The sequence below is a fragment of the Choristoneura fumiferana genome, chromosome 19 (genome assembly GCF_025370935.1).
Source record: "Choristoneura fumiferana chromosome 19, NRCan_CFum_1, whole genome shotgun sequence".
Lineage (NCBI taxonomy): Eukaryota > Metazoa > Arthropoda > Insecta > Lepidoptera > Tortricidae > Choristoneura > Choristoneura fumiferana.
In genome coordinates, this window is record NC_133490.1 from 11,436,598 (window position 1) to 11,463,348 (window position 26,751).

The following is a 26,751-nucleotide window of genomic DNA, read 5'->3' on the forward strand; positions in this document are numbered from 1 at the left end:
TTATTAAATCTTTTGCATCAGGTTTCAAGAAATTGTCTCGTATTAATACTTACTGACACTCAGTTTGTGTCATCTTCGAAATATCATTACACCTAAAAAATTTGCCCTGAAACAATTTCTCAATCATTAAAATTGTAAGAAGTAAAATCATCATGTGATTAGTACCATGCTTTGCAATACTACAAAACAATGAGTTCAATCTAGAAAATTATAAAGTGACTTTTATATTGATGATTTCTGTAATGACATCAACAGAAACTCATTTCTCATGATGAAACACTATACAAAAAGCATCAACGTGTAACAAAAACTAAGACGGCGAGTTAAGTAGTTTGTCCACTGAACTTGAACAATAACTGAAGCAATTTCAATTTTATTGTAATGACATGCCCATCTAAACATTGAATATTACATGCGACACAGATATTTGGTTAAAAATTAGTTCACCATTAACTGAGAGTTTCTAGATCGTAATTTGTTTAGTTTGATCATCTTTATGTTCACTGTTTATTAGTGATGGTCGAAAGTTTGTATGTACTTATCGTCAGTAAGATTTTCGTGAGTTATCTTTTTGATTTGAAATCTTATAAGTTGTTTTTATTACTTTGTACTTTGTTAAATATTCGTTGGCATAGTGACGGTAGATAACATCTCTCTCTTCGCCATGCGCTTTGGGTCATTTTATAATAGACTAGCTACCTGCCCCAGCTTCGCACGGGCAAAGTAAAAAAAATATATGGCCAAGTGCGAGTCGGAATCTCGTACGCAGGTTTCCGTACCTAGACAACATTAGACATTAGCATAAAACGGGGAAAAAACCACGTTTGCTGTATGGGAGCCCATCCTAAATATTTATTTTATTTTAATTAAATTATTTATTTTTAAAGTACATTTATCCAAATAAATATTCTGTGAATATTTCAAGCAACTAGCTACCTGTTGCCGTTATTAATATCGAGCAAAAGAAATCACGTTTGTTGTATGGGAGCCCCCCTTTAAACATTTATTTTGTTCTGTTTTTAGTATTTGTTGTTATAGCGGCAATAGACATACATCATCTGTGAAAGTTTTAACTGTCTAGCTATCACGATTCATGAGATACTGCCTAGTGACAGACAGACAGACGGACAGTGGAGTCTTAGTAATAGGGTCTCGTTTTTATTACCTTTTGGGCACAGAACTCTAAAAAGGTCTCTAATCAAGGGCACTTCACACACATTTTTCAGCTCAATTTCCGAAAAACTACTCCCGAATTCCCGATACGCACGAAGCCGGGGCGCGTCAACGTAGAGTAAATGCATTTTTTGGTTAGATTGATATTTTTAATTTCGTAATATCTTATGAATGGAATGTCTGACTTTAATAAATCAAAACGTAATCTACAGGTATTGAAACCGTCTTGAATATAAAATTATTTATTTGGATAAGGATTAATACAACGGTATGGATAATATGGTCTGATTTTAGTCGTCATTTCTGTCAACTTTTAAAATGTAAAAAAGTAGTTATAGTGACATAACTAAACTACAATAGTTGGACATATGGTATCACGAATTTTTTTGTAGACCTTGATGTATTCTTTAATATCGTAAAACATTTTTTTGTTCTATAATCAATAGTTTCTACAGCGCATGCGATGAAAGATGTTTTATGGCAACTTTTTTTACACTTTGAGTTACATTAGTGTAGTTTTAGTACGGAACCCTATTTTTTCTGTTAATAAATATAACCTATGGCACTTTGGAATAATTTAGCATCGTAACAAACATCCAAAAATCCAAAGCTCTTTATAATATTAGTACAGATTCACATGGAAATACTTTTCAGAATAAGGTATTATCATGATCACAAATATTTATCTAGAAAATCTCAGTAACCCAAACACTCCCTCACCTTAAACAACTGTACACCAACGACAGCAAACATAAATTGTAATAAGTACGTAACTAGCATTATATTCCCTATTGTCTTAATAGCTACTATCACACATTTCACCACATACTATTCAGGTTAGTTGCGGGGCAATACGTTACCAACGGGGGCACGAATCCGGCGCAGCGGGACATAAGGGGACAAGCAAACCATTTTTAATCACAAAAGGACACTTTACAGGGGCAACCATGTTAAAATCAGGGGCATTTGCTGTTATTATTGGGGGTAATATCGATTTAAACGCCAAGGTAGGGGGAGCGGTTATGTTCTCTAACATACATGGGCTTTATTAGTCAACTACCATCGCTACACCTTTGGGTTCGGCCTGGTTATTTCCATGCTCGATACGCTAATTTGAACAACATCAAAAATTTCTAACAGTTTATGATATGGTTCTACTGCTAACGACTTAACATGCCAATGAAAATTATGATTTGGTTATAACTGGAGCAAAATATTTTCTTTTTTAAACTTTATTTGTGGCAAAAAGTGTCAAACGTGATGGATTCCTCTGAGAGATAGTAAAGAAATGGAAGGTAAAGGTAATAGTATTAAAGCAGAAAACGACATTAATCACAGGTAAACAAGCTGTCCAATATATTTTGTTTACATGGAAGCTTTAGCGATAAACAAAAATAAAATAGCGCAAGAGTTAGAAGCTGAGCAAAAACTGCATAAGGCTGCAGAATTGGAAAAAACGAATCATGAGAAATGAGTGAAAGATTCCATAGATGATTTGTTACGTCACAGGAATTATACATCCCGTTCTAACAGGTATAGTGTGAACGAGAGGAATACTACTCCATGACATAACATAGCAGCTACATTGGAAAAGAAAGGAGGTTTAGAAAGAGTAAAGGTTACAAGATTACCCAAAGGTGTAACCAAAGATTCATAGACAAGGAATCACTGTGAAATGGATAAAACGTGTGGCACACGTGTTATCAAGGAAGGTGATGAGGATTGGAGTTTCAGAAGCCCCCTACCTTGAACATTTGTACTCCCATGACAGCGAACATGAACTGTAGCAACGATGTTACCAACAATATGTTGCCGATCGTTTTGATAGCAACGATCACGCATTGAACAACGTGCTATAATCATGGAAAAAATATGTCAGATGTATCAAGAGCGCTTACAATTTTGTGTTAACCTTTTCTTTTGAATAAAGTTTGGCTTAATTTTCGTTAAACCGAAAGCATTTTTTTGATAACAAACGTCTTTCAGGCAAACATTTTTTATTCTTGACAATAACAAAAGTGTGACAGATTTGATAGTCGCACTGTCGGTGAAACAAAAATTCTGCCAATCTACACGTTCTGCGAAGAAACAATCATTACTTAAATATTTAAGGTGTTCTGATGAATGAAGTTCTTAAAATAAATGATTCACCTGATGATGAAGAAGAATTCGTTGATTACTTAATGACATTGATGGCCAACGTTTGATCAATGTTAGGGAGCAATGTAGGTACGTTTTGTATGGGTAAATATGTCGCATTATCTTGCTGATGTACCCAGTGATGTTCTTTGTGAGTGGTACCAAGTTATCGAAATGATAACCAATGTCAAACCCGTCGTCAAATCTTCGCTGTTTAGTGCAACTATCTCTTGCATTAACAAGTACTTACACAGTTTTTTTAATAAATCTAATTACGAGTATATTAATAAATAATACGGTTAAGTAGAAACTAAGTAGAAAGCTACGATTGTTTCATTATATGCTATTAATTTAAAAATACCTGAAATAGGTTATTTATATGAGAATATAAAATCGATGTGAAGTAATAATGGGATTAGAGGTGCAAATATAACTGACCTTAAGGCCTTTGGCCCTGTTAATGGCCCTCAGGGGTCTCAGCACCCTGAACACTCTTAATATCTTCACTACCGATATACTTCCAGATCTGGAAATGAAAAAAAAGTTAAAATTACAGAAAACATGTCAAATTTACGTGTGCAAAATTTCATGGCAATTGTTTCAGTACTTAGGCGTAAAATTGGAATAAATAAATTCAGTGATAATAGTAAAGGTGACAAAACTACTAGAAACGATGACGATAATGAAACAGACAATAAAGACAACATACTTGAAGGACATGGAGATGAGAGAGACGCAGACGACGAGCATGTCGAGTACGTTGAAAGCGGAGCGGAGGAAGGCACCTTCGTGCAGCACCAGCCCGTAGGTGATCAGCTTCAGGAACAGCTCCAGTGTAAATATGCCAGTGAAAAACACGTCAAATTGACTCAGCAACTGTAAATGTAAAGAGTAAAGATTAAAGCTTCCAAGATATGTAAATACTTTCTGGGATACCAAAGTTCAAAGCTGGTTTGAAATTGGTAACAGTTATGATAACTTGGCACAACTTGCTTTTAGATTGTGACAGTAACGTACCCAATTCCGGAAGCCTTTCTGCTGAGCATCCAAGGGGTCCTCGGCAGCCAACATGGCCGACGAGAACATAATGCAGACCAGGATAATGTTTCCGAAGGTCGAGGACGCTGACATGTTGTAGCAAAACACGCGAAACCTGTCCATGATATATACTCATTAAGCTAAGTAGATATAATTAACGTAGAATGAACAGCATTGAGAGTTTAAAAATATATTACAATTTTAGTTGGAGAACTGTATTTTGAATTATTGCCACAATTTGAATTATTTAAGAAAAATAAATATAGTTTTCTAGCAGTTTGTGGAGTAAAACGTAAATATATGTTAATTATACTATAAATAATACATATACTTGCTTGAACTATACTTGAAGCTCATGCGAAACCTTCATGCAACATAAATGCACACGAGACAGTAATTGGTAAAAAACTAAAATTACATGCATGCATGTATTGTTAAAGTAGTAAATAAATATGAATAAAATAATGACATAACTGTCTAGGATACAGGAGGGTTCACTTCATGCTTTGAAAACTATATAAGGGCACCGCTAACGGTCTATTTGAACAATCAAACCGAACGACTAACGAGGAAACTAGTTCGTCAATACCCTATAATCTCATTGTTAATTTTTTTAACTTTTCGGATCCACATTCAGGGACAACACTCGTGCAATGAGTTGAAGATTTTGAAGAGGACGGTTTGGAAATGCATGAGGTGATAACGCCAATGACATCTGTAGGACAACAATACAATATACAAATACAAACAGTAGCAGTTTCTCGAATGTTCAAATTGATGCACGCACACATCTGAACATCGCGTATGCAGATACTCATTATCCGCAGTAAACATTAATATGATGCAAGGTAAACAACCTTGAATACAGTGTTCGTTATGTGTGCATGAGTTCTATTCAAACACTTGCATGCTTCTGCATGTATTCGTGTACTGTGACAACACAACGCCAATTGGTACAATGAGATTGGGTACGTTCTTCACCAATCACCTGTTTGTTGGTGAGAATACGAAGAAACTACTAGCGTTCGGTATAGGTGGCGTCTGATTAGGCATATTCAGTTCTGAAACCCGCCGAGGCCTGGCAGTTACTAGTGTTCCCTCCTCTTCAGATTGGCCGGCATCTTTGTGAGATAGAAAGAGAAGACAGTAGACTTTTTGTTAGCTAAAATGCATTAAACCTAGAGCAAAACCTAAGCTAAGAAATTTTCTATTGTCATGCCGAAAACCTGTAAAAGATTATAGATTTTCTAATTTCAACACACTTCTTGTTTTGAGCTAAGAGTTTTTACAAGTTTAATTCAATGCTTACTAAAATAAGGTGAGATTAGCTTATAAAGGTGTGAAGACAATAAATAAAAGAAATGTTAAAATATAGATAATAAACAGCTGAACATATTAATGTAGAAAAATAGAGGCATGAAAACAACAAAGGCTCGTCTTTGATCTTCATATTATCAGCTATATTTTACATGTCAATATTAAATTGAAGCAGATATTGATGATGGACTTATCAAAGATGAACCTTGAAACGTCAAATCAAAAAATACTGTCAAAAATAACAACTAATCAACCGAAGCCGCATTGGGTGTCGCGAGACGCCCTAACCTGTTGTCTTTGGCAAATATGAAGAAGGAGGTGGCATCAGGGATGGGTTTCTTACAGTCGTGTATATCGACTTCAGACAACCTCCGTGGCCGCGCTGACGAGGTTGTCGGCTTTCGCATCAGCCGTGGCTCCTCGCTCTCTGTATTCACTATTTTTGTACGGTTAGAATCTTCTTTTTGGACAGTAGCTCCACAAAAGTTACTATGAACAGTGTGAATAATATTTGCTGACTGTCTGTTGTATCTCCTAAGATTTTTTTCTAATCTAGCTTGAACACTTACGCAAGTCGTAAATAAATAATAATTTAATTATGATATCAATCCCACTTGCATTCTGCCAAAATCATTTCCAATAAATCATTGTTCATCGAACTTAATTCTTTTTAGTTTCGATTCTAACCTAGTGTTTAAAAAATTTAAACATACCAAACCGATATACGCTGTTAACATTATAACTACTCTTTGTCAATTTATTTCTGAGCACAAGCTCATTAATGAATTAAAAAAACATCAATTGCATCATTATACCTATATGATTCCTCTGTAGCGTCTCCATCATCTCTTCTTCCCTCTCTTGTTCTTCCTCTATCCTCTGCGTCTCTTCTCCCGCCTCCATCTCTATCTCAGCTTCTTCGGGATGCTCGCCTTCAGAACCCGTTTCTTCGTACTCTCGTTCAGAACTATTACATTAAAAAAGCTTGTTTACAAAACGAATAAAATATCTACATCTACGAATTGTAAACTTTGTTAACTTCATTTGTTTGTGAATTTGCATGTAGGGGTGTTGTGTGAATTTAAAGTTACATTATACCTGACTAACGCACTTTTCATATTCGTAGTACAAAGTTTAAAATTAGGGGATAGATGCTGATGATGATAGATGAAAATTAAATTTTCATGTGCTAATTAATTCAAATTAGACCCAAATCTGCAGTTCCAAGATAGTAGGTTGCAAGATTGCTAGAACTACTTTACTATTATTTTAACCCGTTGTACATACTTGTCAGTAGTATACGCGTCGTCGTCATGTATGTATTCGTCATCCGTTTCTGCATGCACTCCGTCGATCACTACACTACCTCCTTCTTTTTCTTCAGCAGCCTGGTATATAACACAAACATCTTTAACTAGTCTCATATAAATAACAAAAACATTATCGCTTTAGCATTTTGAAGGACTTGGTTATAGTTAACATTGGCTTTATTAACTCGAGGTGGTGCAGTTTTATTTTTATTTTAGCAAGATATTTTCCTGTGACTGTTTTCTCGCTTGGCGTAAAATACGTACCCCTTCCTCCTTCTCAATGTTGGTTAACGACTCCGCATCAGCAAGATTGTCAACAGCGATAGCCAAGAACACGTTCAGGAGGATATCTGTGTCGATGTGTTAAGGAAAATTACCAGCTAAGTATTTGTACTGCGGTTCAGTGGCCATATTCATAAAAACTTTTAGTTACAAAAAAGGATTCTTAAATTCTGTTGATCGTGATGATGGAACTAAATTTTCAATTTTTGAATTACACTACTGTGCTGTTTATCCAAAAAATATTCAACGCATCAATTTGTGAATTTCATTATTATTATCAACAATGTCGTCGTCATCATCATCGCCATCGTTATCTACATCATCACGTAATTTTCAAGAAATGAGATTAAATCGTAACGACCGCACGCCTCTTGCATCCTGCACTGAGCGACCGATCTTCGCTAGGACAAAAACTCAAAAGCACGCGTTTTCTCAAAAATAGACCAGCCTAGATCGATTGATTGACTCTGAAACCTCGACATAACAAAATCTCAACAAAATTGTTAGAGCCGTTTCCGAGATCATCAAAATAAAATAGATACACAAAATATTAGATAAATGATAATAAAGTGTGCAATAAGGCCGCCTATTGCTTACCTTAAAAAGTATCTATATACATGTGTATTCTGTACTGCTTACTATGTGTTGATGTTCTATAAAGAGTTAATGTATTGTCTGTGTGGATACTGGCGGGATGGCTGGTGGCATCCATTGTTTTCGTCAGACCAGCCAAAACTCCAATGCTATGGACCTTACCAAATTTCACCATAATGCTGAATTTTGTACTACCCCTAGCCAATGGCTTCTCGGAAGCTTTTCAGAGTATCCAGGAACTCGTTGGAATTGCGACTTGGAAACTATTGGCTGAAATAGTTTTATGGGAGCTCGATTCATTTTGTGTATAGCACTAATACAAATAAATCAATTGTAAAAAAGATACAGTTGCCGCAGATGAAGAGGATGATGAAGTAGATGCAAGCGACGATACCGACGGAGCCGACGCCGCCGTACGCCTTGATGCCTTCGTACATTACTGCGTTCCAATCTTCACCCGTTAATATCTGTCGAATAAACAAAGCTCACGTGAAAATCGGCAATATTTATTTGGATAAATAATAAATATCATTAGACAACGGATGTATGTATCTATTGATCTAGTCCAAAACTAAGATAAGCTACCACCTACCAGGTATCAGGGAATGGATAAGCTTTACTTACGTAGAGAAATACAAATACATAAATACATCAAAGAGTTGAAAGCAAAAGTTCATATTCTTCATGCATATAATATCTGCCTCCAAATGGGAATCGAATTTAAGGTCTCGGCTTACATTTTCCAGTCTAGTTCTTTAATCACTTACTGCTCCATGTAGCCAGAGCTACCTCAAGCAATTTAGAGGTGCATAAAGTTGGTAGCTCTAGTTACACGAATCAAGTGAATGTTTATGCTGACAAACATATTCAATAATGAAGAGTAAAACTTTTTCCATAACATAAAGAAGTATGTACAAGTTTTACTTAAACATCTTTCACACTGATGTCGCGGTTATACTCAGGGCCGCAGAGTAGATAGGCAATTGGTTTTAGTTTGTGGATACAGACTTCATCAAAATAGTTATCTAACCTGAAAGACAGTCAGCAGCGCCTGCCAGAAGCAGTCGAAGTTATGCCGATCCTTCTCCTCCACAGGGTCGTAGTTGAACTTCCCTCCGAAGACCTGCATCCCCAGGAGCGCGAAGATCATGATGAAGAGGAACAACAGCAGCAAGAGCGACGCGATCGACTGGATGGAGTTGAGGAGAGAGGCTACCAGATTGGAAAGGGAGCGCCAGTACCTGTGTAAAATATATTCTTTTTACACAATTCTACTATGATTGTAATTAAAGCCGATAAAAAAAATGGACCCATAGATTTCATCCTTTTCGACGATGCAAATCGGACTATTACAGATTATATACGATAGAGTCAATTTTACAATGTGATATTGCGAAGGCTGTAGTTTCCCAACTATTAATTTAAACATTCTGCTAATTATCTTTCAGCTACTTTACGCTAGGTAGCACATTGTATATGTGACAGTGAAGTTCTCAGAAGTTATTAGTTATTATAACAGAGACTATACCAAAAATTGTAAGATTTCCAATTATATCTAAATGCGTTGCGTGCATTTCCGGCGAAACTGGTTTCAAAATAAATGTTACTTACAACACCTTCATCTTCAGTTTTCCATTCACTGGTGTATGAACAAGGTATGAGCACAACTCTCGTGAAAGTTAAATTTCTCTTACTTGGTAACCTTGAAGACCCTCAGCAGCCGGACGCATCGCAGCACCGAGATCCCAAGAGGCGGCATCACCTCGGTTTTGGTGAGCACCATCTCGCTGATGGACCCGATCACCACGAAACAGTCGAAGCGGTTGAATAACGACACGAAGTAACCCTGGGAATAACACATGTTTATTTTCTCTTCTCATGCCCGTAAATTTCGTATTTATGCTGGACCTAGGCGACATAAAATCACTTTTTATGTTCTAGTGCATAAAGTGAAATCTTCGTCTAGGTCCAAGGCAATCAGGTGCCAACGGCCACTAACAAAAAGTTTCATCATGTTTAAGTAAAACCCCCATACTTTTGATTGTACGTGTCGAGTGTTACGCTGCACTTAGTAAAACATTTAAAATAAAATAAAGTTAATCTCACTTATAATGGTACTATAAGCCAGGGCAAATAAGTGGTCTATCAATTTTTAAACAAGTTCCTATCAAATGAATATGTCGCTAAAGTCGAACTTTCAAGTTGACAGACATGTCTATTGGCATTGTTTTATGGCATGCAAACGATTATCAACTTTAGGGTGGTAGACCACATATTTGGCTGATGGTAAATTGCATTTGCGGGGCTACTACAAAATTCGAAAATCGAAGTTCGTGTCGTTCCGTCCCTCTGACACTTATACTATTTAATACGAGTGTGAGAGGGTCGACAGTACGATACGAACTTCGATTTTCGAATTTCGGAGTAAGCCCTCTGGTAGGAATAGTCCTGCTCATGTCCCCCGAATCAACTGTAAACTAATTACTAATAAAGCAATAGGTTAAACCGTTTTTTAAGTAGCGGTGTGGCCGCGGCCGCGGCCCAAAAGCTAGTGCTTAATAAAAGATATAATTATAGTGTTTGTACTCACTTGTAAACCTAAGCTGTACATTTTAACTAACATTTCTATTGTAAACAGAGCGACGAAAAATGCGTTCCCATACTCTTGAAAATAGTCCAGCCATTCTGGTTGCCTGAAAAAAAAAGTGATGTATACTACTTTATGTTTGATTATCTGCTTTAGTAATTCCACGGGATTTGATGAGTTGACATGACTTCGTTAATTACTCCGAGTTGGTAAATTATATTTAAAGTCTTAGGATATTTCTGTCGTTTCCACTAATCGATCTTATATACTATATAAAAAAGTTTCTAAAATATGATCGATTTATGGAAATATTGTATTCAAAAACTAGTTACTTATTTTTTTGCACAGGGCTATTTCGAATATAGCGGGTTATTCTGCGTGTTATTGAAAGGTGGACTTTATTATAATTTGGCTCAAGGTTCATATTTCTTTTTAGGCTGAAATTACCCATTCATTTTTATTTTTTATTTCGTTAGTAATATCCACAGTTACAGATTTTTTCAATATCTGTATTCCGAAATACCCACAAACGCAATGTGGTTCTCAAAATTGCCGCAAAGGAATATTAAATCTACATATATTATAGAACAAAGCTGGATTAGTTACACCATTTATAACTCTTGAACAGCTGGACAGATTATTATGATCTTTGATGTGTGATTGTAGATTTTGTCTCCGCCCCGAATAGCAGAATAGGGGAGAGGAGCGAGCCGGGAATATACTAGTAAGTATATAAACAATTAGAAATGCCATGTCACTTTAATGTTTTGAACTAGATTTTACCCGCGGCTACGCTCGCGTGAATCATAAACATTCAATGAAGCAAGCAATCAAGCAAGCATGCTAGCAAGCATTTAAGCAATCATTTAAGCTAGCTTGCAAGCAAGTATGCAAGCAAGCAAGCATGCAAGCAAACATTTAAGCAAGCTTGCAAGTGAGCATGTTTCGCTCGCGTGAACCATAATCATTTCAAAGAAGCAAGTATGCAAGCAACTAAATAAAGTTCATGCTACATCGTTTTGATAGCCGAAGTATCAGGTACGCTACCCTGTTCGACACACTGGAGATCTCTTTAATGTTGTTAGAGAGGGATCTATTAACAAGGAACCCTACGCCACCCTGTGATGTTTGATCATCCTCGCGGAAGTACAGAAGTGGCCCGAGTCTAAGATGATGGTGCCCTCTTTATGTATTTCACTTAACTCCTGAATATGCCACCCTTATGTTCTCCAGCTCCACTTCCAACTGCGCTAGAAGAGTCCTAAAAGTCCGTCCGTTCTAGGTAGCCGGGTCAGTTTACTTAGGTAGCCTTGGATCGACCGGATTCTTAGCATCCTCTGCCCTACCGTTACCATGAACGCTACTATGACAAGGAATAGCGGGGCGACCGGGAACTGGGGGCCATCTCTTTGCCGTGCGCTTAATTCTGGTAGGGGTTTGCCCATAATCCCCACACTGGGCATGCGAGTTGGCGATCGTAGGGCACAGTTTATTGCACCGCCGATGCTGCAGCCAATCCGGGGCCCGGGACTTAACTGTGCCGATTTTGGCTGCGCTATGCCGCAATCAGCCAGCTGCCAGAGCCTAGTCTGTCAGACGGCAGAGTGCACCACGGGCAGGTAAGGTTGGCTTGGGGTCCATAGATGGAGGTTGGCACCACAAATAAAAAAATGTAAATCTTGAAAAGTTGAAAGTTTGAATACCTCAGACAATTACCATACTAAAGTAAGCTGGGGTTATTTCGGGAATCACTTCACTGGAATAACCCTAAAGGGTAATTCGGGAAAAAAAATTAAACTATAGCTAGCCTTTTAGACTGACACAGTCATTCGCAAAAAACGATTATTGTCATAACATTAATAGTTCAATCTTGTAACTTATCAGGTTTTAGAGTTAGCGGTGTTGGGTTATTTCGTATTTAACTTTTTGGCACGAAAATGCACTCGACCCAAAAAAATATATATTGCACGTCCAACCGATGTCAGCGCCTCGCATCATCTGGAGAGACGCGAGGAGCGGTAAATGGGGCGTCCATTTAAGTGCTGCCAGTGGTTAAACATCAACACGTTAGGAGAAATTTTAAATAAATGAATAACCCCGTTTACGGAATTACCCTAAAGCACCTTATCTATTTATAGTCAATAGTTGCGGGCATCTGAGGGTCGGAGACCTGGTGACCTGACACACAGGGCATCCCTAGTTCAGGCAACCAGTGTCACCACACACGTCTGTTAATTACAACTCTATTGTAATATGCAAGTTATTTCATTGGGTAACAGATCCTTTTGAGATGTAACACTGTCAAAAAGTACAAAACGTTTGTGCCACCAGGTCAATTTGTCTGAATATTTTAGGAGCAAAACATGGTATGGCCACCATGCACTTTTACTCAAAATGGAAACAAGGCAGCTTTCACTTTGGTCCAGATGTCTTCGTGTCTGGAAGTTTTCAGGACAGAACTCTTTGGCCAACCATTAAAACAGATGTCAAAGCTAAAAAATAAACACAATAAACACATTTCGCTACAACCCAACAGTTTGTTCTTAAAAAAAATAACACAGACAATTAATTATGTGTGAGTTTACAAGACATAAGTACATATGAAAACCAAAATAACTGACATAATAAATCTCTCTCTTTCTTTCTTACGCTCTCCCTCTCTCGTTTTGTCTCTCTAGTATGATACTAACTGGTAATGCTCGCTGGCGAGCACCACTGTGTTCATGAAGACTAGTAGAATGATCAGCCAGTAGAACGTCTGCGACTTCACTGCCTTGCGGCAGCCTCGCTTCATGCGACGATTAATCTGCAGAACAGCAAGATATTATAAGTTTGTCTAACAAAATATTTGTTAATAATTATAAAGATAAAGGGTCGTATTAATATAAACCTCTGTACAGTTGAGGACATAGCGTTAAATATATAATTCATCGACCTATTTATTACTTTATTTATACGAGCCATAAATTGTATGTATGTATATGGTATAATTGCTGATATTATGCAATACAATTTTACCCAATCCAGTGGGTTTTAACTTATGGTTAGTGACATAAAGGTGAATAGATACTTTTGACGTCTTGGAAACGTATATATTATGCTCTTGACTGTACATTGAACTTACTTTATCAAAATCTTGTTTCCAAAGTTTGCAAAGGCAGCTTTTCGGTGGTTCATTGAGCTCTACTCCTAAATGGTCGGATGAGTCGTGGTTCTCTGTTGTTTGACCTAAAACAGCAAGAAGTCTTTTGACTAGTGATTACTAGTCAATTAAAAAAAAATCGAGTAATACCTATTTATTACTCTTCTTTTTTGAGATTTGGCACAATATCATGAAGCACGAAGCGGTTCTCTTCATGTCTCCTAATGTGAACTGCTAAAGAATGAAATTCGCTTCCATAGTTTGTGTTGCGAGATAGATACTACCAAAAGCTTTTCAGGCTGTAGCGTTAAAGAACAAATTAACAAACTCAGTTTCGCATTTATAATATTAATAAGGTAAGTAGCAGGTAAAGGACAATAAGAAGTAGAAAAATAATTCAGAGAGAACAAATAAAGTGAGAGAGTGAACTGGTAAAATTATATTTAACAGATCAAATAATAAATTACCTATATGTACATCTGTATGTAACATATCTCATCAAATACTGAAATTGTACAATACAGATTATCAGTTTATCCTTGCAGCTATTTATCAAACTACTTCACTCCACTTTGAACTGGTGATCATTTTATAACATAGCTTACATGAAATTTCTCATCAGGTTACCTATATTATACTCCCTCATCTGATCCGCAGTATCGTTCTGATCCGCCAGCGGTTCGAGGTATTCCGCCTGCGTGATCCAGTCGAGGTATCCCTTCAAATCCTCTTCCAGCTGCTGCTTCTCCCGAAGTTTCTGAAAGTCCCCACGGTTCTTGGCCTTCTCTCTTTCTTTGGAGAACTCTCTGGAAAGATTAAAGGTTTTGATCAAGAAAAATCTAAAGGTACTGCTGTAAAGCTAAGAAGTCATCCACAAAATTATGCTTCACAATAGAGAGGGTACAAAATTATTAAAATTGGAGTGACGTAATTAATGGATGGTCCAGAGATAAATTCCTGAAACATTAGACACTCCAAAGAACGCTGGAACACTCGGGTACTAATATAAACTGTCTACCGTGAGTGTAAACTATGTGATACTATACATACCCAGATAACACACCGAGAATTAGGTTCATAACGAAGAATGCACCCAGAATGACCATTGATACGAAGTATATCCATTCCCAGCTGTTGCCCATTGCGTCTTGGATCTATAATAGAAAATGCAACAAGATGTTAAAGTAATAAGAATCCAAATACATAACCAGAATCAGAGAAAACCATTTTGAATTGCATTCTTTTACCTTGCTTGCACACCTACTAGGCAGCTACGTATGTGCGACAAAGACATGTTTGATGCAGGAATTATCCCTTACTTCCTCATAAATTGTGTTTATTGTGTTGAATTGTATCGTTGACACTGAGTCTGTGAGACGTATTTTGTTGATTTATGTGTAAGTGAAGGAGGACAGGATTTTGCATGAAACACATAGCTGTTTTGCAAGTGTATAACATTTCATTGATATGGATCTTTGGAAAGTAACGCATGTGACAATCATTTATCAAACTGTCACTTGTAACGAAGCTCCTCGAAAAGTTAATGTGTTACTCAATAAAAAGATAATAGTGGTGATATCGACCAAACTCACGTTGTACATGACATCAGTCCAGCCTTCGAGCGTGATGCATTGGAACACTGTGAGCATGGAGAGCCCGAAGTTGTCAAAGTTAGTAATGCCGAAGTTGGGGCCGATCCAACCTTCAAGGCACTCCATGTCATCGCCGAGGGAGGAGCAGTTGAAGCCGTTTTCTGCATCACACGGGTGGGGGGCTTCCATCATCTCACCTATAAAGTAGAGATAACAAAGTATTGATATCAAGGAACTAGAAAAATAATAACAATACTTTAAAGAAGGAAAAGTAGTAAAGATCTAAACTAGTCGGACCGTCCCTGGCTTTTAATTCAGTAATTTTTGGGAAAAAAGGGTAGTTGTCATCTAAAATTTTACATCATTAGCTATAGAAGTGACAGCAAGATGTGGCTGCAGCGTTAGTAGGGAAATGTGTACATTTTCTATAGTTTTCATCAAAAACTACAGCATTTAATTGAAAATGCAACCGATTTATCCTAATACTATCTAATCATGAAACTAAACACATTTCAGTGAAATAAAACACAAAACTAGAATTAATTGTAAGAAAAACTATAAAAGCAATAGGCTAAAGAGATGATGAACTTACTGGTGAATTTATTATAGCAGGTCTTATGCATCTTTCCTGAGAACAGCTCGAGGCCGATAATCGCATAGATGATGATAACGAAGATAACGAGCAGCGCGATGTGGAGGAGCGGTATCATGGCCTTGAGGATAGAATTCAGCACGATTTGAAGACCTGCGACACGATGGTAAGAGTTAGAGATAAGAACCCTCGATTAGTCTCAAATGTGTTTTCGGTCTTTCGTGCTGTTTACATAGACGACTTACTAGGAACTCCGGACACGAGCCTCAAGGGTCGGAGCACTCTGAAAGCTCGCAGAGCCTTTACGTCGAATGCGTCCTTGAATATACTTGACAACACCGTGCTCACCATACTGTAATTAAAAAGAGGATAAAGCTTTAATGACCACTTCTACGATAAGACCTTGTGCAAGGTTTGTTTGGATCGCTACCATTATCTTACTCACTAATCCTTCTACCAAGCAGCAGTGTTCTAGCATGGAGAGAAAGACAACCGGCCAAATTAGCGGCACAAGGGATATTTGGTTAGATATTATAGAGATGGATATAAAAGAAACCTAAAGCTACCTTTACTATTGAATAGTCATGATATAATTTGCTATAGTACATACATACAAGGAAGAGTAGTAATACTTAAGTGTGACCAATACTTTTATTATTTCTAATTGCTAAGTACCATATTGCCACATTTATACAGCTTCATTTGTTAGTAATTAATGTCAAAAATCAACACATAGTTCTTAGCCATGGATAATAAATTTATTGTGAAGAAAAATGACTAAATTGACAAACCCGATGACGACGATGGTGAAATCGAGCAAATTCCAGCCGTTCCGGAGGTAGGAACCAGCGTGCATCACAAAGCCGTAAGCGAAGATCTTCATCACGCACTCCCCCGTGAAGATTACCAGGAATACGTACTCGATCTTCTCCTGCAAGGCGAAAAATAATGATTAATAAGACCAGCGTGTCCTAAAAAAGCTTCCGCGGATCCCTAGTGTTCCGAGATTGGTATTGGGGCATTTTTATCTACCGTTGTACCCTGAGTTTATCTCTCCGATTTCAACAAAATTTGGAAGGTAGACTGAGTCCATGATTCCGAGCTGGAAAAACGGGGTCTCCAGATGTGTCCCCAAAATATTGTATGGATGTGTCCGTTTTGTTACGCATTTTTCTTAATAATTTTCGTAACAAAACGGATACATCCATACAAAACATTAAAACAATATTTTGGGGACACACCTGGAGACCCTGCAAATGCATGCAAAGATTTTTGAATAATCCCCTGTTCGAACCGGCAATCGCACTCGCCAAATGCTAACTCCTGAAATATGAAGAGTTGGAACTCACCAGAACAGAGTTGGTGTAGTTGGAGTCGCTGTTGGGGTACGGCGTGAATACGGCAAGTGCGATGCAGTTGGCGAAGATCGTGGTCAGGATCATCCATTCGAAGGGTCTGGGGGTGAAGTTCAGGAAATTTTGGAAATAATTGAAAGCCAGTAGCACACAGGATTGCTTAGGGATATGGTGAACACGCGCTTGCTATAAAGTTTGTGACCTTATTAATCTTTTGGCCGCCACTGCATACCTAACTAACCTAAGTAGTAATAAATGGCTAGTAATATTACTCTCACACCTGTAGGAGTAACATGACTGAAAGACTGACAGACATTGCACTACCTAAACCTTATAGGTAGACCTAGAGATTTGAAATTTGGTAGAGAAATAATATTCGTTGAGGATCATTATAGGAGTATAATACCATACCCTGGTATGCAGTTCAGTTTCCTCAACTGTAATTCGGTCTATAAAGATGTTGGTGAACTCGACAATCTTAACTCCGAGTTTTTAATTAAGAAACACCCAATGTAACACAGTTTAACGTCCGTACCTTGAACTCGTAAATTACATGTTCAACAATGTTTTATACGAGAAATATACGCGGAACTGGACGCTCGCCAAGTGTCAATGAATGAGCGGAAATGTTAAACAATAACTTCAAACAGAACGGTGTAACGTGTAACGCATTCTGTTTAACAATCCTAGAACGTGAGTCAGTGTCCATAGCAATAAAATGGTGGAAAGGGTAAGCTGGTAAGGCCACGAAACGTTTCAATCGCTATATCTAGAAATACGAAATACGAAAATCGACAAATATGAAGGTTATCTCATAAGTGGGTTGCACTAGATGGCGTTGCTAACGTGAGGTCCTTTGTGTCACGTATGGGATATGTTTATAATCAAAAGCGTCAATCCCAAATGGTCTTCAACCAAAATAGTCAAGTTATTTAAGTCTAAGTAAAAAACACCAAACAATTATTAACAACACTCAGCATCTGTGCAGTGCAACAACGATACTTTTCTGTTAGGGGGGGGGGGGGTCAGTCTGTGATGTTACCACTTTATTTATTAACTCCATGATGGTTCTTCGACTAGTTTAGTGTGAACATTACATTCAGAGGCGTCTAGAAGGTCTAAACTGCGCTTAAGGCAAGTCCTGTCATAAGTGATAGGTATTTTATTTTGTGATGTAATTGGACGTTATAACAGGAAACCTAAAAAAATATTCGGAAACAATGTTTCCTGTTTAGCAAACGTTGTAAAGCCGGATGAAATGACTCGTTGTTTGCAGTCCGAGAAGGAAACCATAGCGTTTGATTTTGACAGCGAGTCGAGAAGTTTTTCAATTGCAAGTTAGAAATTTCTTAAGCGATACTTATGTTGACGACTTTTTACATTTATATTTCGATACTTACTCGTATTCTTTTATTGTATAAGATATTTATTTTCTTGTAACTAAGCTTTAGGTACCTACCTGCTGCATCGTTATCATTTTATTATTACGATTGCCTGTATTTTGATATTTAGCTTGATAGGTTAACGTACGCCATTTTTGCGTTGTGTGATTTATTATTATTATTACAATGACATTATTTAAATGTTGCTATTACTTACAAAGTTTTATTATTTTTCTTAAATTTACCTTGTAGGTACTAATTTAACATTGAAACTTTATTTTTGGCTGACAATCTATTGTATTTTGATTACTTTAATATTACTATACTATTACCTGACACGTGACTTATTATTACAAAAAAAAAAGTTATCACATAATTTTAAACTGTAATTTTGTTAATTGTACTCACATTCTCACCATAATCCTTCATTTGTCTAAGCCCCACATCTAAACCTTTCATGTCAACTGGCTAAAATTAGATTTCAAAGATTTGAAGACAGTGTAGATCTAACGTTTTAAACTTTCGTGATTCTCACTCATAGTCAAGTGTGGGGTACACTTCAGTCTACTCGTGACCACGGCAACTGTAACGTTGCCGAAACGTCGAGGTAAATATTACTCGTGTAAAAATAGCGTGATAAGTCCCGTTTATGGTATTTTGACTATGAGTGTAGATCTATACATATGAACTGAAGATGAATAAAGTTAAATAAAAAATTGTCATAAACTTTTGTTTCTAAGAAATCAAATGTCAGATTAAACTTTAACGAAAGCTATACAACATCTTTTATTTTATTACAAAGTCAGATGGAACATGTTTATTTTCATTCAATCTTGCTAAAACGCTTTTTACAGTTTTAAAATTTATGACGATGATAAAACGTTAGCGGTATTAACACGTTCTGCTGTCTGTCTATAAATCAATGTGCGTACTGATGGATTTGTGATGAGCTTACACGTCGGAATGCGAAAGAAATCTTTAGGTACCTAAAAAGAGTAGTAACATGTGTACAGTCCAACAAATTAAATCATGACCCGGGGTGGAGCCTTTTAATAATCAATTTCATTATGATCTCCTTGATAAAAGTATAAGATGTCAACGTGACATTAGTAGCGCAAAGTTTCCACCCTTGGTCATGACATGATTCAATTTGTTCGACTCTACAGATGTAAAGTGCATATTTTTTCACCAGGAAAAGTCGAATCTCAATCGAAATACGACGGTGTCAATCAATCAATTCTATTAAATAAGTGACACTTTCATGTCCATTAATATGGAACTTATTATTTAGTATCAGGTGTACCTACAATTTTTCGGGATAAAAATAATCCCCTGTCCTTCTTAGGGGCTCGAGCTCTCTCAACTAAAATTCACATCTGTCGGTTGACTCGGTACTTTAATGCGTAAGTTTGTAGGTAAGTCTGTTCACGCCTGGTTGCAGCACAACTGTTTCTGTTGTTACTGTGTCAAAGATTTTCAATGGTCATCTCTCTTTCGAGCAGATGTTCCACATGTATTCCGTGAAAATGCACTAAGTATCAAATTATATTTGCGGACATTGCCGCCTCAGTGACACCTACTGGGCAAGGCGCCAAAACCCGGTGAACTGATGCTTTAAAAATAATCGATTATATTCTATTAGCTCACTATATCGGTTTAATGCGATTAACTTTTTAAATACGTCACGCGAATACTAATTTAGCTTTATCTATATCCTAAATTTATATTATAAACTAGCTGTTTCCCGCGACTCCGTCCGCGTAGAATTCGTTTATGGCTGTCCCGCGGGAACTATGCAATTTTCCGGGATAAAAACTATCCTATGTCCTTCCCCGGGACGCAAACTATCTGTATACGACGCAAATTACGAGTACCTGTACGGTTTAGACGTGAAGAAGTAACAAACAAACAGACTTACAAACTTTCGCATTTATTATAAGTATTAGTGGGATTTACTGCATGAATCATGTTTTCTGAAATAAAAGCATTTCATTAATTTTCTTTTAAAGAAACCTTCCAGCTACAATGTACCTATCCTACTTGATGGAAAGTGGAGATGATTGCAGACAGTCAAAAGTTGTTCCGGCGTCAAGTTATCGTAAGTTTCTGTTATTTTTTTAAATCAGGGCCGTCTTTCACCTATTAGAGGCCCTGGGCACAACATGCTGCATGCGGTAAGCCTGAGCAAGAGTTGAGTAGCTATCGGTTATCGTTTGGTAATGGAGTAGGGTAGGGACTAGGGGGCACAAATGCATCGCGGGGCCCTGGGCACGTGCCCTGTGTGCCCAGTGGGGAAGAGGGGCGTTTTTAATACAGGTTTGTTTGCTGACTGTACTTTTTACTGACTGTACTTGCATTATTAACTCACAATTATGTATACCACAAGTCAATCCGACGGAAAGTTTGTAAAACAAGTCAGTTAACGAGTATATAGGTGTGCTTTCTATCAAAAGGATACTTCCACTCCACAATATCGATGCAGACTTTCCTAAGCGGATTCTTCAGAGTCAGACAGAAGAGGGCCCGCTTCGGCCTCTCCTGGAGCACCTTGGGACCGCGGCGGGGGGCCTTGCGGGGCGCGGGCGCGGGGATCAGCGGCCCGTCCGGCGCCTCGGGGGTACCCGCGGGCGCCGCCGGGGGCGCCTCGGGCTCCGGCGCGCTCATTGTGTCGCTGGAACAAACATGGGATTAGATATAAAAGAGAAAGGTTGTGTGTGTCCATGTGAAGGTAAATAATATACCTGTTTTATAAAATGTGTACTTTTTTTTGGAAAATGGCGGTTTTTTTGAATGGGCTAATTATTAGCTTCGTTAGCTATTGTTAATATAAAAAAATCTGTATTAATTTATTTATCAATAAAAAATTACATTTAGAAAACCAATGCACTGTAAAATTCTAATTATACACAAAAAAATACAAAAAGAAAAACTCAAGAAAAACATAAAAAAACTAATAAGGTATTTTCGAACGAAATTTCCAGCCCACATTTTTTTCGCGGACGCCATTTCGAAATATTATAATCTTATGGGGGTTTCTCCCACAGTTTTGACGAATCTAATGATATCTCATATAGTTATTGAAAACTGTCCCGCCGTTTACGTGACAGAGTAGGTAGTACCACAGAATTAGACATACATGCGATCGAAATACAAAACTTTATTTCCAGAACAATACAGGTACAACTATAAAAAAGGTATATTAGGTACAATAAAATTAAATAAACTAAAACTATAATAAATCTAAAAATGGACCCTGCGGCATGGTACCAAAGATGCTGGCAGCATTTCCCCGCTGGATCGCAAGACTGATGCGTTGAGCGAGGAAACTGCCAGCTCTTCGGTCTCCTGTGGTATCTCGGAGTCTCTTTGATAGATCTTTGAATCTTCAGTGCGCCAGGGCCCCACGGACCAAGGGTCTCGACGCGGAAAGGTACAAAATAAAAGCATAATGAATCTAGTTCACTTCATGGTCCCAGTTCTTTACTGACATCGCAGTCAACAATACCAGGAACTGTCCCGTTCAGAATTTCCAATAATTCACTAATTAATAAAGTAAGTAAACAGTGACAGGGAAGTTTATCATCCGCTTCCTGCTGCCAAACCGAGCGCATTTAGTTTTAATGTATTCCGACGTTGGGTCGGTTTTATTTAGACTGTTGGTGTGTTGGTAACCATGTAGAATAATATTTTCTTGTTATACAATGTATTTCTTGATTTCTGTTAACTTCGACAGGCGGCGGTCGGTCATTGTAAGATACTACATGGCAATTTACTTTTTGGCCAAATCGAAAAAAAAACATTCAAATTAATTACCGGGTGTAAATTTTAAAAGTAGCCAAATTATTGTTTCTAGCCTCAGTTAATACAACATACAACACACACAACACAACAATATACAATACAAAAAAAACTATAGACAATATAAAATATAATGCCTTATTGACTCATTTGTTGAAATAAGTTAGATACATTTTGAGGAAAGTCTCAAATTTAATGAGTGACATTGGTGTGAAAAATAAAGTAGACCAAAAATTATGTGTGAATTACAATACTTTAGTAACAAACTTAAAAAAAACCATTATTTCAGAATTTACATTATTATTATTATTTCACTGTGCATTACGTATTTTTAAACAGTAAGCGTTGGGTGACTAGTGTATTGGAGAAATTAACTTCATTTGACCTGTTAAATATTCCCTCAACGTTAACGAAAGTCAAAAATAGCAGTAGTATAGCAATATTATATAATAATCATAATGCTCAGGCACTATCATCTAGAATCCGAAGTTTATAGTTGGCAATAGAGAGCGCTGCTGCCCGTTCGCACATTAGGTTCCTTAATCGTCTTTTACAACACCCAAGCCACGGGAAGAGATCAGAGGTGTCCGTTCTATTCCTATTTTAAAATCGAGCACGGCATAAGTACCTAATAAATACCTATCTTAATAGTAGAAGATCCGAACTTGAAAAGATCTTCACCGGTCTGATAATAGAATGAAATGTATTTTATAATAAATTTAGTATATTAGAAAATATATTAGAAATGGTTTTGCTAAAAAAATCCTGGGCAGCAAACCCAACGTCTACGTATTCTATAGATTTTATACTTTAAGTCAATATAAAAGTTTCTTATTATCTTGATAATGCAACAAAAATGTATTTTTTTATTAATAATTAAATATAGCCTGTCCAGGATTTTTTTAGCAAATCCATTTCTAATATATTTTCTAATATACTAAATTTACTATAAAATACATTTCATTATAATAATATTATCAGACCGGTGCAGACTTTTTAATTTTCGGATCTTAGATCATAAACATCAGAGCACGAATCTAAAGCGCATGTAGATGTAATGAAATGAAATATTGATGAAAAAAATATTACGCATGCCTGCTAGAAATCGTTGTGCACAGTTGGCTAAAATAACAGTTAGTGCTGTAGTAAATAAGTGAAGCACCTCAAGGAAGAAAATTAGGATCATACAATAATGATCTAGCTGGGACTTCTGATATTATTGTTACCAATAATATAAATGTACATACGTATAGGTACGTACAATAATAATATGCGTATGTTATGCAATTGTTCCTAAGCAGAAATGTATCTACGTACTTGATTTAGTCGTCATATTTTCCATTTTAACTACATATTATTATTTATTTAAAAACACGTCAAGAGTTTATAAATATTGCAACAGGGTTTGGTTTAAGTGTTTAACAGAATACCTATGGAAAGATTTATGATTGGAATTTTTGATTAAAGATGTATCTAGTTGATGCCGTACACTAAATACACATTGACAATTAAACCACAATCAAAAAAACCTTTAAACATCTTCGAAAATTATTCGGATTGAGTTAATGATAAATACTCGTACAGTATTAAACTACATGATTATTAAGAACTCTAAGGGCAGGTTTCACCACTCATTGATTAATTTTGTGAAAGATATGTGATGCCGTCTCTCTTTATGCAGATAAAACAAACAGAGACAGCATCACTGTCACAATGTCTGTCCTAATGAGTGGTAAAACAGGTCCTAAATCAAGCACATTAAAACAAAGATACTAGGTCAGGTCAATTTAGTTGCGCTACTGATTTTCTGATTCTACTGCGGCGTTTGCCGATTCCGTACTAAATATAAAATATGAGCCATTGAACTTCGAAATCTGCTTGGAATGTTTACGGAAACCACAACTCTATCTCCTTGTCTTTTGGTTCGTAATGCCTCATCAATGTTACGGCTTCGAGTGCTGGTTACTTTGCAGTATTTTCGTAATATAATGTTCGGGAACTCTTGGTATTTCCTTTTTGATCAAAATAGAGGGAATTATGGAGAAGCAAATTTTGTGTTTTGTTTTGGGCGCCGTGGTGGCCGAGTGGTTTGACCTATGGCAACTCAAGCAGTGGATCGTGGGTTCAAACCCCGGCTCGCACCTCTGAGTTTTTCGAAATTCATGTGCGGAATTACATTTGAAATTTACCACGAGCTTTACGGTGAAGGAAAACACCGTGAGGAAACCTGCACAACAAAGCTGCGAAGCAATTCAACGGTGAGTGTGAAGTTCCCAATCTGCACTGGGCCCGCGTGGGAACTACTGCCCAAGCCCTCTCATTCCGAGGGGAGGCCTGTGCCCTGCAGTGGGACATATATAGGCTGGGATGATGATGATGAAATTTTGTGTTGCGAATATGCTTAAAAGAGCGCACTACACTGGTCCTGAGCGGAAACACTATTGTAGTGTGGTGGTGGTGATAAATGGGTTTGTGTGTGTTCTTACAGTGTGGAGGTGGAGGAACTTGCATAAACTTAACTATCATAAGGTCGCGGGTGAGCAAAGAAATTATTTAGTTAATTAATAGTAGGATTACAAAGAATGAGTGTGAATCACAAGTAGACTAATACAAGTTGTGGATGGATGTTAATATTGTGTAAAACGAGCTCTATCTACCCTCACACTTGCGTGGGTCAAATCATGTGGTAATCGTGATACACCGGGCGCTTAGCTATTTAATAGAAACAAGCACGCGTCTTATTCGTTAGTTTTAATGATGATTACTCGGCCGATTGACTTTTTACGATTCAATAAAACCAATCGAGATTTCCGGCGTGGCTTAAATTGCTACAGTCAAGGAAACTGAATCGGCCGGCAGCGCCAAAGTTCGCATACTCTTCGCTAGTCATACCGTATTGTTTTTCCGAATCATCGTTTGTCATATTTTCTTCCCATTGAAACGTTATTTTTTTCTGATTTTTTAAATGGTCATCCTATAGAAAACTATAGGTTAGGTTAGGTTTTCCAAAATTAAGGATTCACGTCCGTGACCCGCAATAGGTTATGCGTGCCAAATGTTCCTAGCATGAATTTGGTAAATCAAGAATTCCTAGAAATGAATAATAAGATGTTTCTGTGTTAAACCTTAGTATGTTAGCAAGGTCCGAAATTTATGAAATCTGATGATAATCTGGTCAGATTTCACCCGGGAAAAAAAAAGGTTTGTTTTATATCAATTCTGAACAATAATTGGATTCAGAGAAAAAAGAGTTATGACAAACGATCATTCTGTCAAACGTTACATTCGGACTTTCAACAAGTATGCGAGTTGATAAAGACCCGTATGAAATCCTATTAAAAACATAATTTGATAAAAGAAACTTTAAATAGTACTAAAAAAGAACCACGTCTATATTTTTTTACATCGTGGATTTGTTCTGTGTAACTAAACCTTAGATTACGAGTAAGTATGTTTACTGTTACTAACCAGCAATGGATTATGTCCGAAATAAATTATTATTATTAACATTGCATATAAAATATCCACGGCTTTGTGATCTCTAATGCTAACGATCGAAATATCGGGATAAGAAAGTAGCCATTTCAGACGTCCACCTATCTATACTTATACCAAGGCTTATACCAAATTTCACCAACACTTGAGAACAAACCTTCGTATTTTAGATAAAATTTGCAGGTGGTAGGACCTTGTGCAAGGTCCGCCCGGATTGCTACCACCATCTTGCTCGCTAATCCTGCCGTGAAGCAGCAGTGCTTGCACTGTTGTGTTTCGGCGTGGAGAGTAAGACAGCCGGTGAAATTACTGGCACTTGAGGTATCCCATCTTAGGCCTCTAGGTTGGCAGCGCATCTGCAATATCCCTGGTGTTGCAGATGTTTATGGGCGGTGGTGATCTCTTACCATCAGGAGACCCACTTGCTCGTTTGCCATCCAGTCGAATAAAAAAAAAAGATAAATATAATATTTGCCCCTACCGGGTGAGAACCCGGGACCTCAAACTTTATAGTCAGCTTCTCTAACCACTTTCCGGTCGTCAACTATTAACCCTTTGCAAATGCACTAATTACTCCAATAACTATCTAGCTGCGAAGCTATGACACTTGAAATTTGATACCAATTAATCACAGAAGGATCCCCCATTGACCTAGGCCTGTGAGGGTCATGACCCCTCCATTAACCCCCACCCCGTCCGCCCTCGGATTAACCCACCACCGTCATACAAAACAACCGTCCGATAACACTAGAACATATAGGTACCTACTACATAATATATTCTTTAACAATGTCATCGTTCAAAGGTTAATGAAAGAGATTTCTTTGAGCGATACGTTCGCTTTTGTACGTCGCTTTCTCTCGTTAAGGTTGTGTTTCCACCAGAGATGTGCGAGGAGATCCTCGCACAGCACCGCTTTGGTGGAAACAGCGGAGCGGAGCGAGGCGAGATAAGT

General features: G+C 37.3%; 1 protein-coding gene across 22 annotated transcripts in view; it reads right to left on the reverse strand.

Annotated features, from left to right (window-relative positions):
• The window catches only part of LOC141438818 (muscle calcium channel subunit alpha-1-like), a 187,827-nt gene that overhangs the window by 23,078 nt on the left and 137,998 nt on the right, over positions 1–26,751 (reverse strand). For 11 of the 22 annotated variants that reach the window (XM_074102809.1, XM_074102816.1, XM_074102814.1 and 8 more), the window contains exons 3-25: positions 20,962–21,174; positions 17,116–17,221; positions 16,558–16,697; positions 16,012–16,118; positions 15,767–15,919; positions 15,175–15,371; positions 14,633–14,736; positions 14,210–14,388; positions 13,565–13,668; positions 13,131–13,246; positions 10,444–10,546; positions 9,548–9,699; positions 8,884–9,094; positions 8,200–8,320; positions 7,242–7,327; positions 6,955–7,055; positions 6,483–6,634; positions 5,956–6,103; positions 4,330–4,465; positions 4,022–4,188; positions 3,751–3,838; positions 1,894–2,001; positions 54–106 (exon numbers count right to left, since the gene is read on the reverse strand). In XM_074102809.1, the coding sequence (XP_073958910.1) occupies positions 54–106; positions 1,894–2,001; positions 3,751–3,838; positions 4,022–4,188; positions 4,330–4,465; positions 5,956–6,103; positions 6,483–6,634; positions 6,955–7,055; positions 7,242–7,327; positions 8,200–8,320; positions 8,884–9,094; positions 9,548–9,699; positions 10,444–10,546; positions 13,131–13,246; positions 13,565–13,668; positions 14,210–14,388; positions 14,633–14,736; positions 15,175–15,371; positions 15,767–15,919; positions 16,012–16,118; positions 16,558–16,697; positions 17,116–17,221; positions 20,962–21,167 (3,038 nt within the window). In that variant the 5' untranslated portion in view covers positions 21,168–21,174. Of the gene's footprint in view, positions 1–53; positions 107–1,893; positions 2,002–2,918; positions 3,027–3,750; positions 3,839–4,021; positions 4,189–4,329; positions 4,466–5,338; positions 5,472–5,955; positions 6,104–6,482; positions 6,635–6,954; positions 7,056–7,241; positions 7,328–8,199; positions 8,321–8,883; positions 9,095–9,547; positions 9,700–10,443; positions 10,547–13,130; positions 13,247–13,564; positions 13,669–14,209; positions 14,389–14,632; positions 14,737–15,174; positions 15,372–15,766; positions 15,920–16,011; positions 16,119–16,557; positions 16,698–17,115; positions 17,222–20,961; positions 21,175–26,751 lie in introns of all 22 variants that reach the window. The other 11 variants (XM_074102817.1, XM_074102815.1, XM_074102810.1 and 8 more) reach the window with 4 other exon arrangements.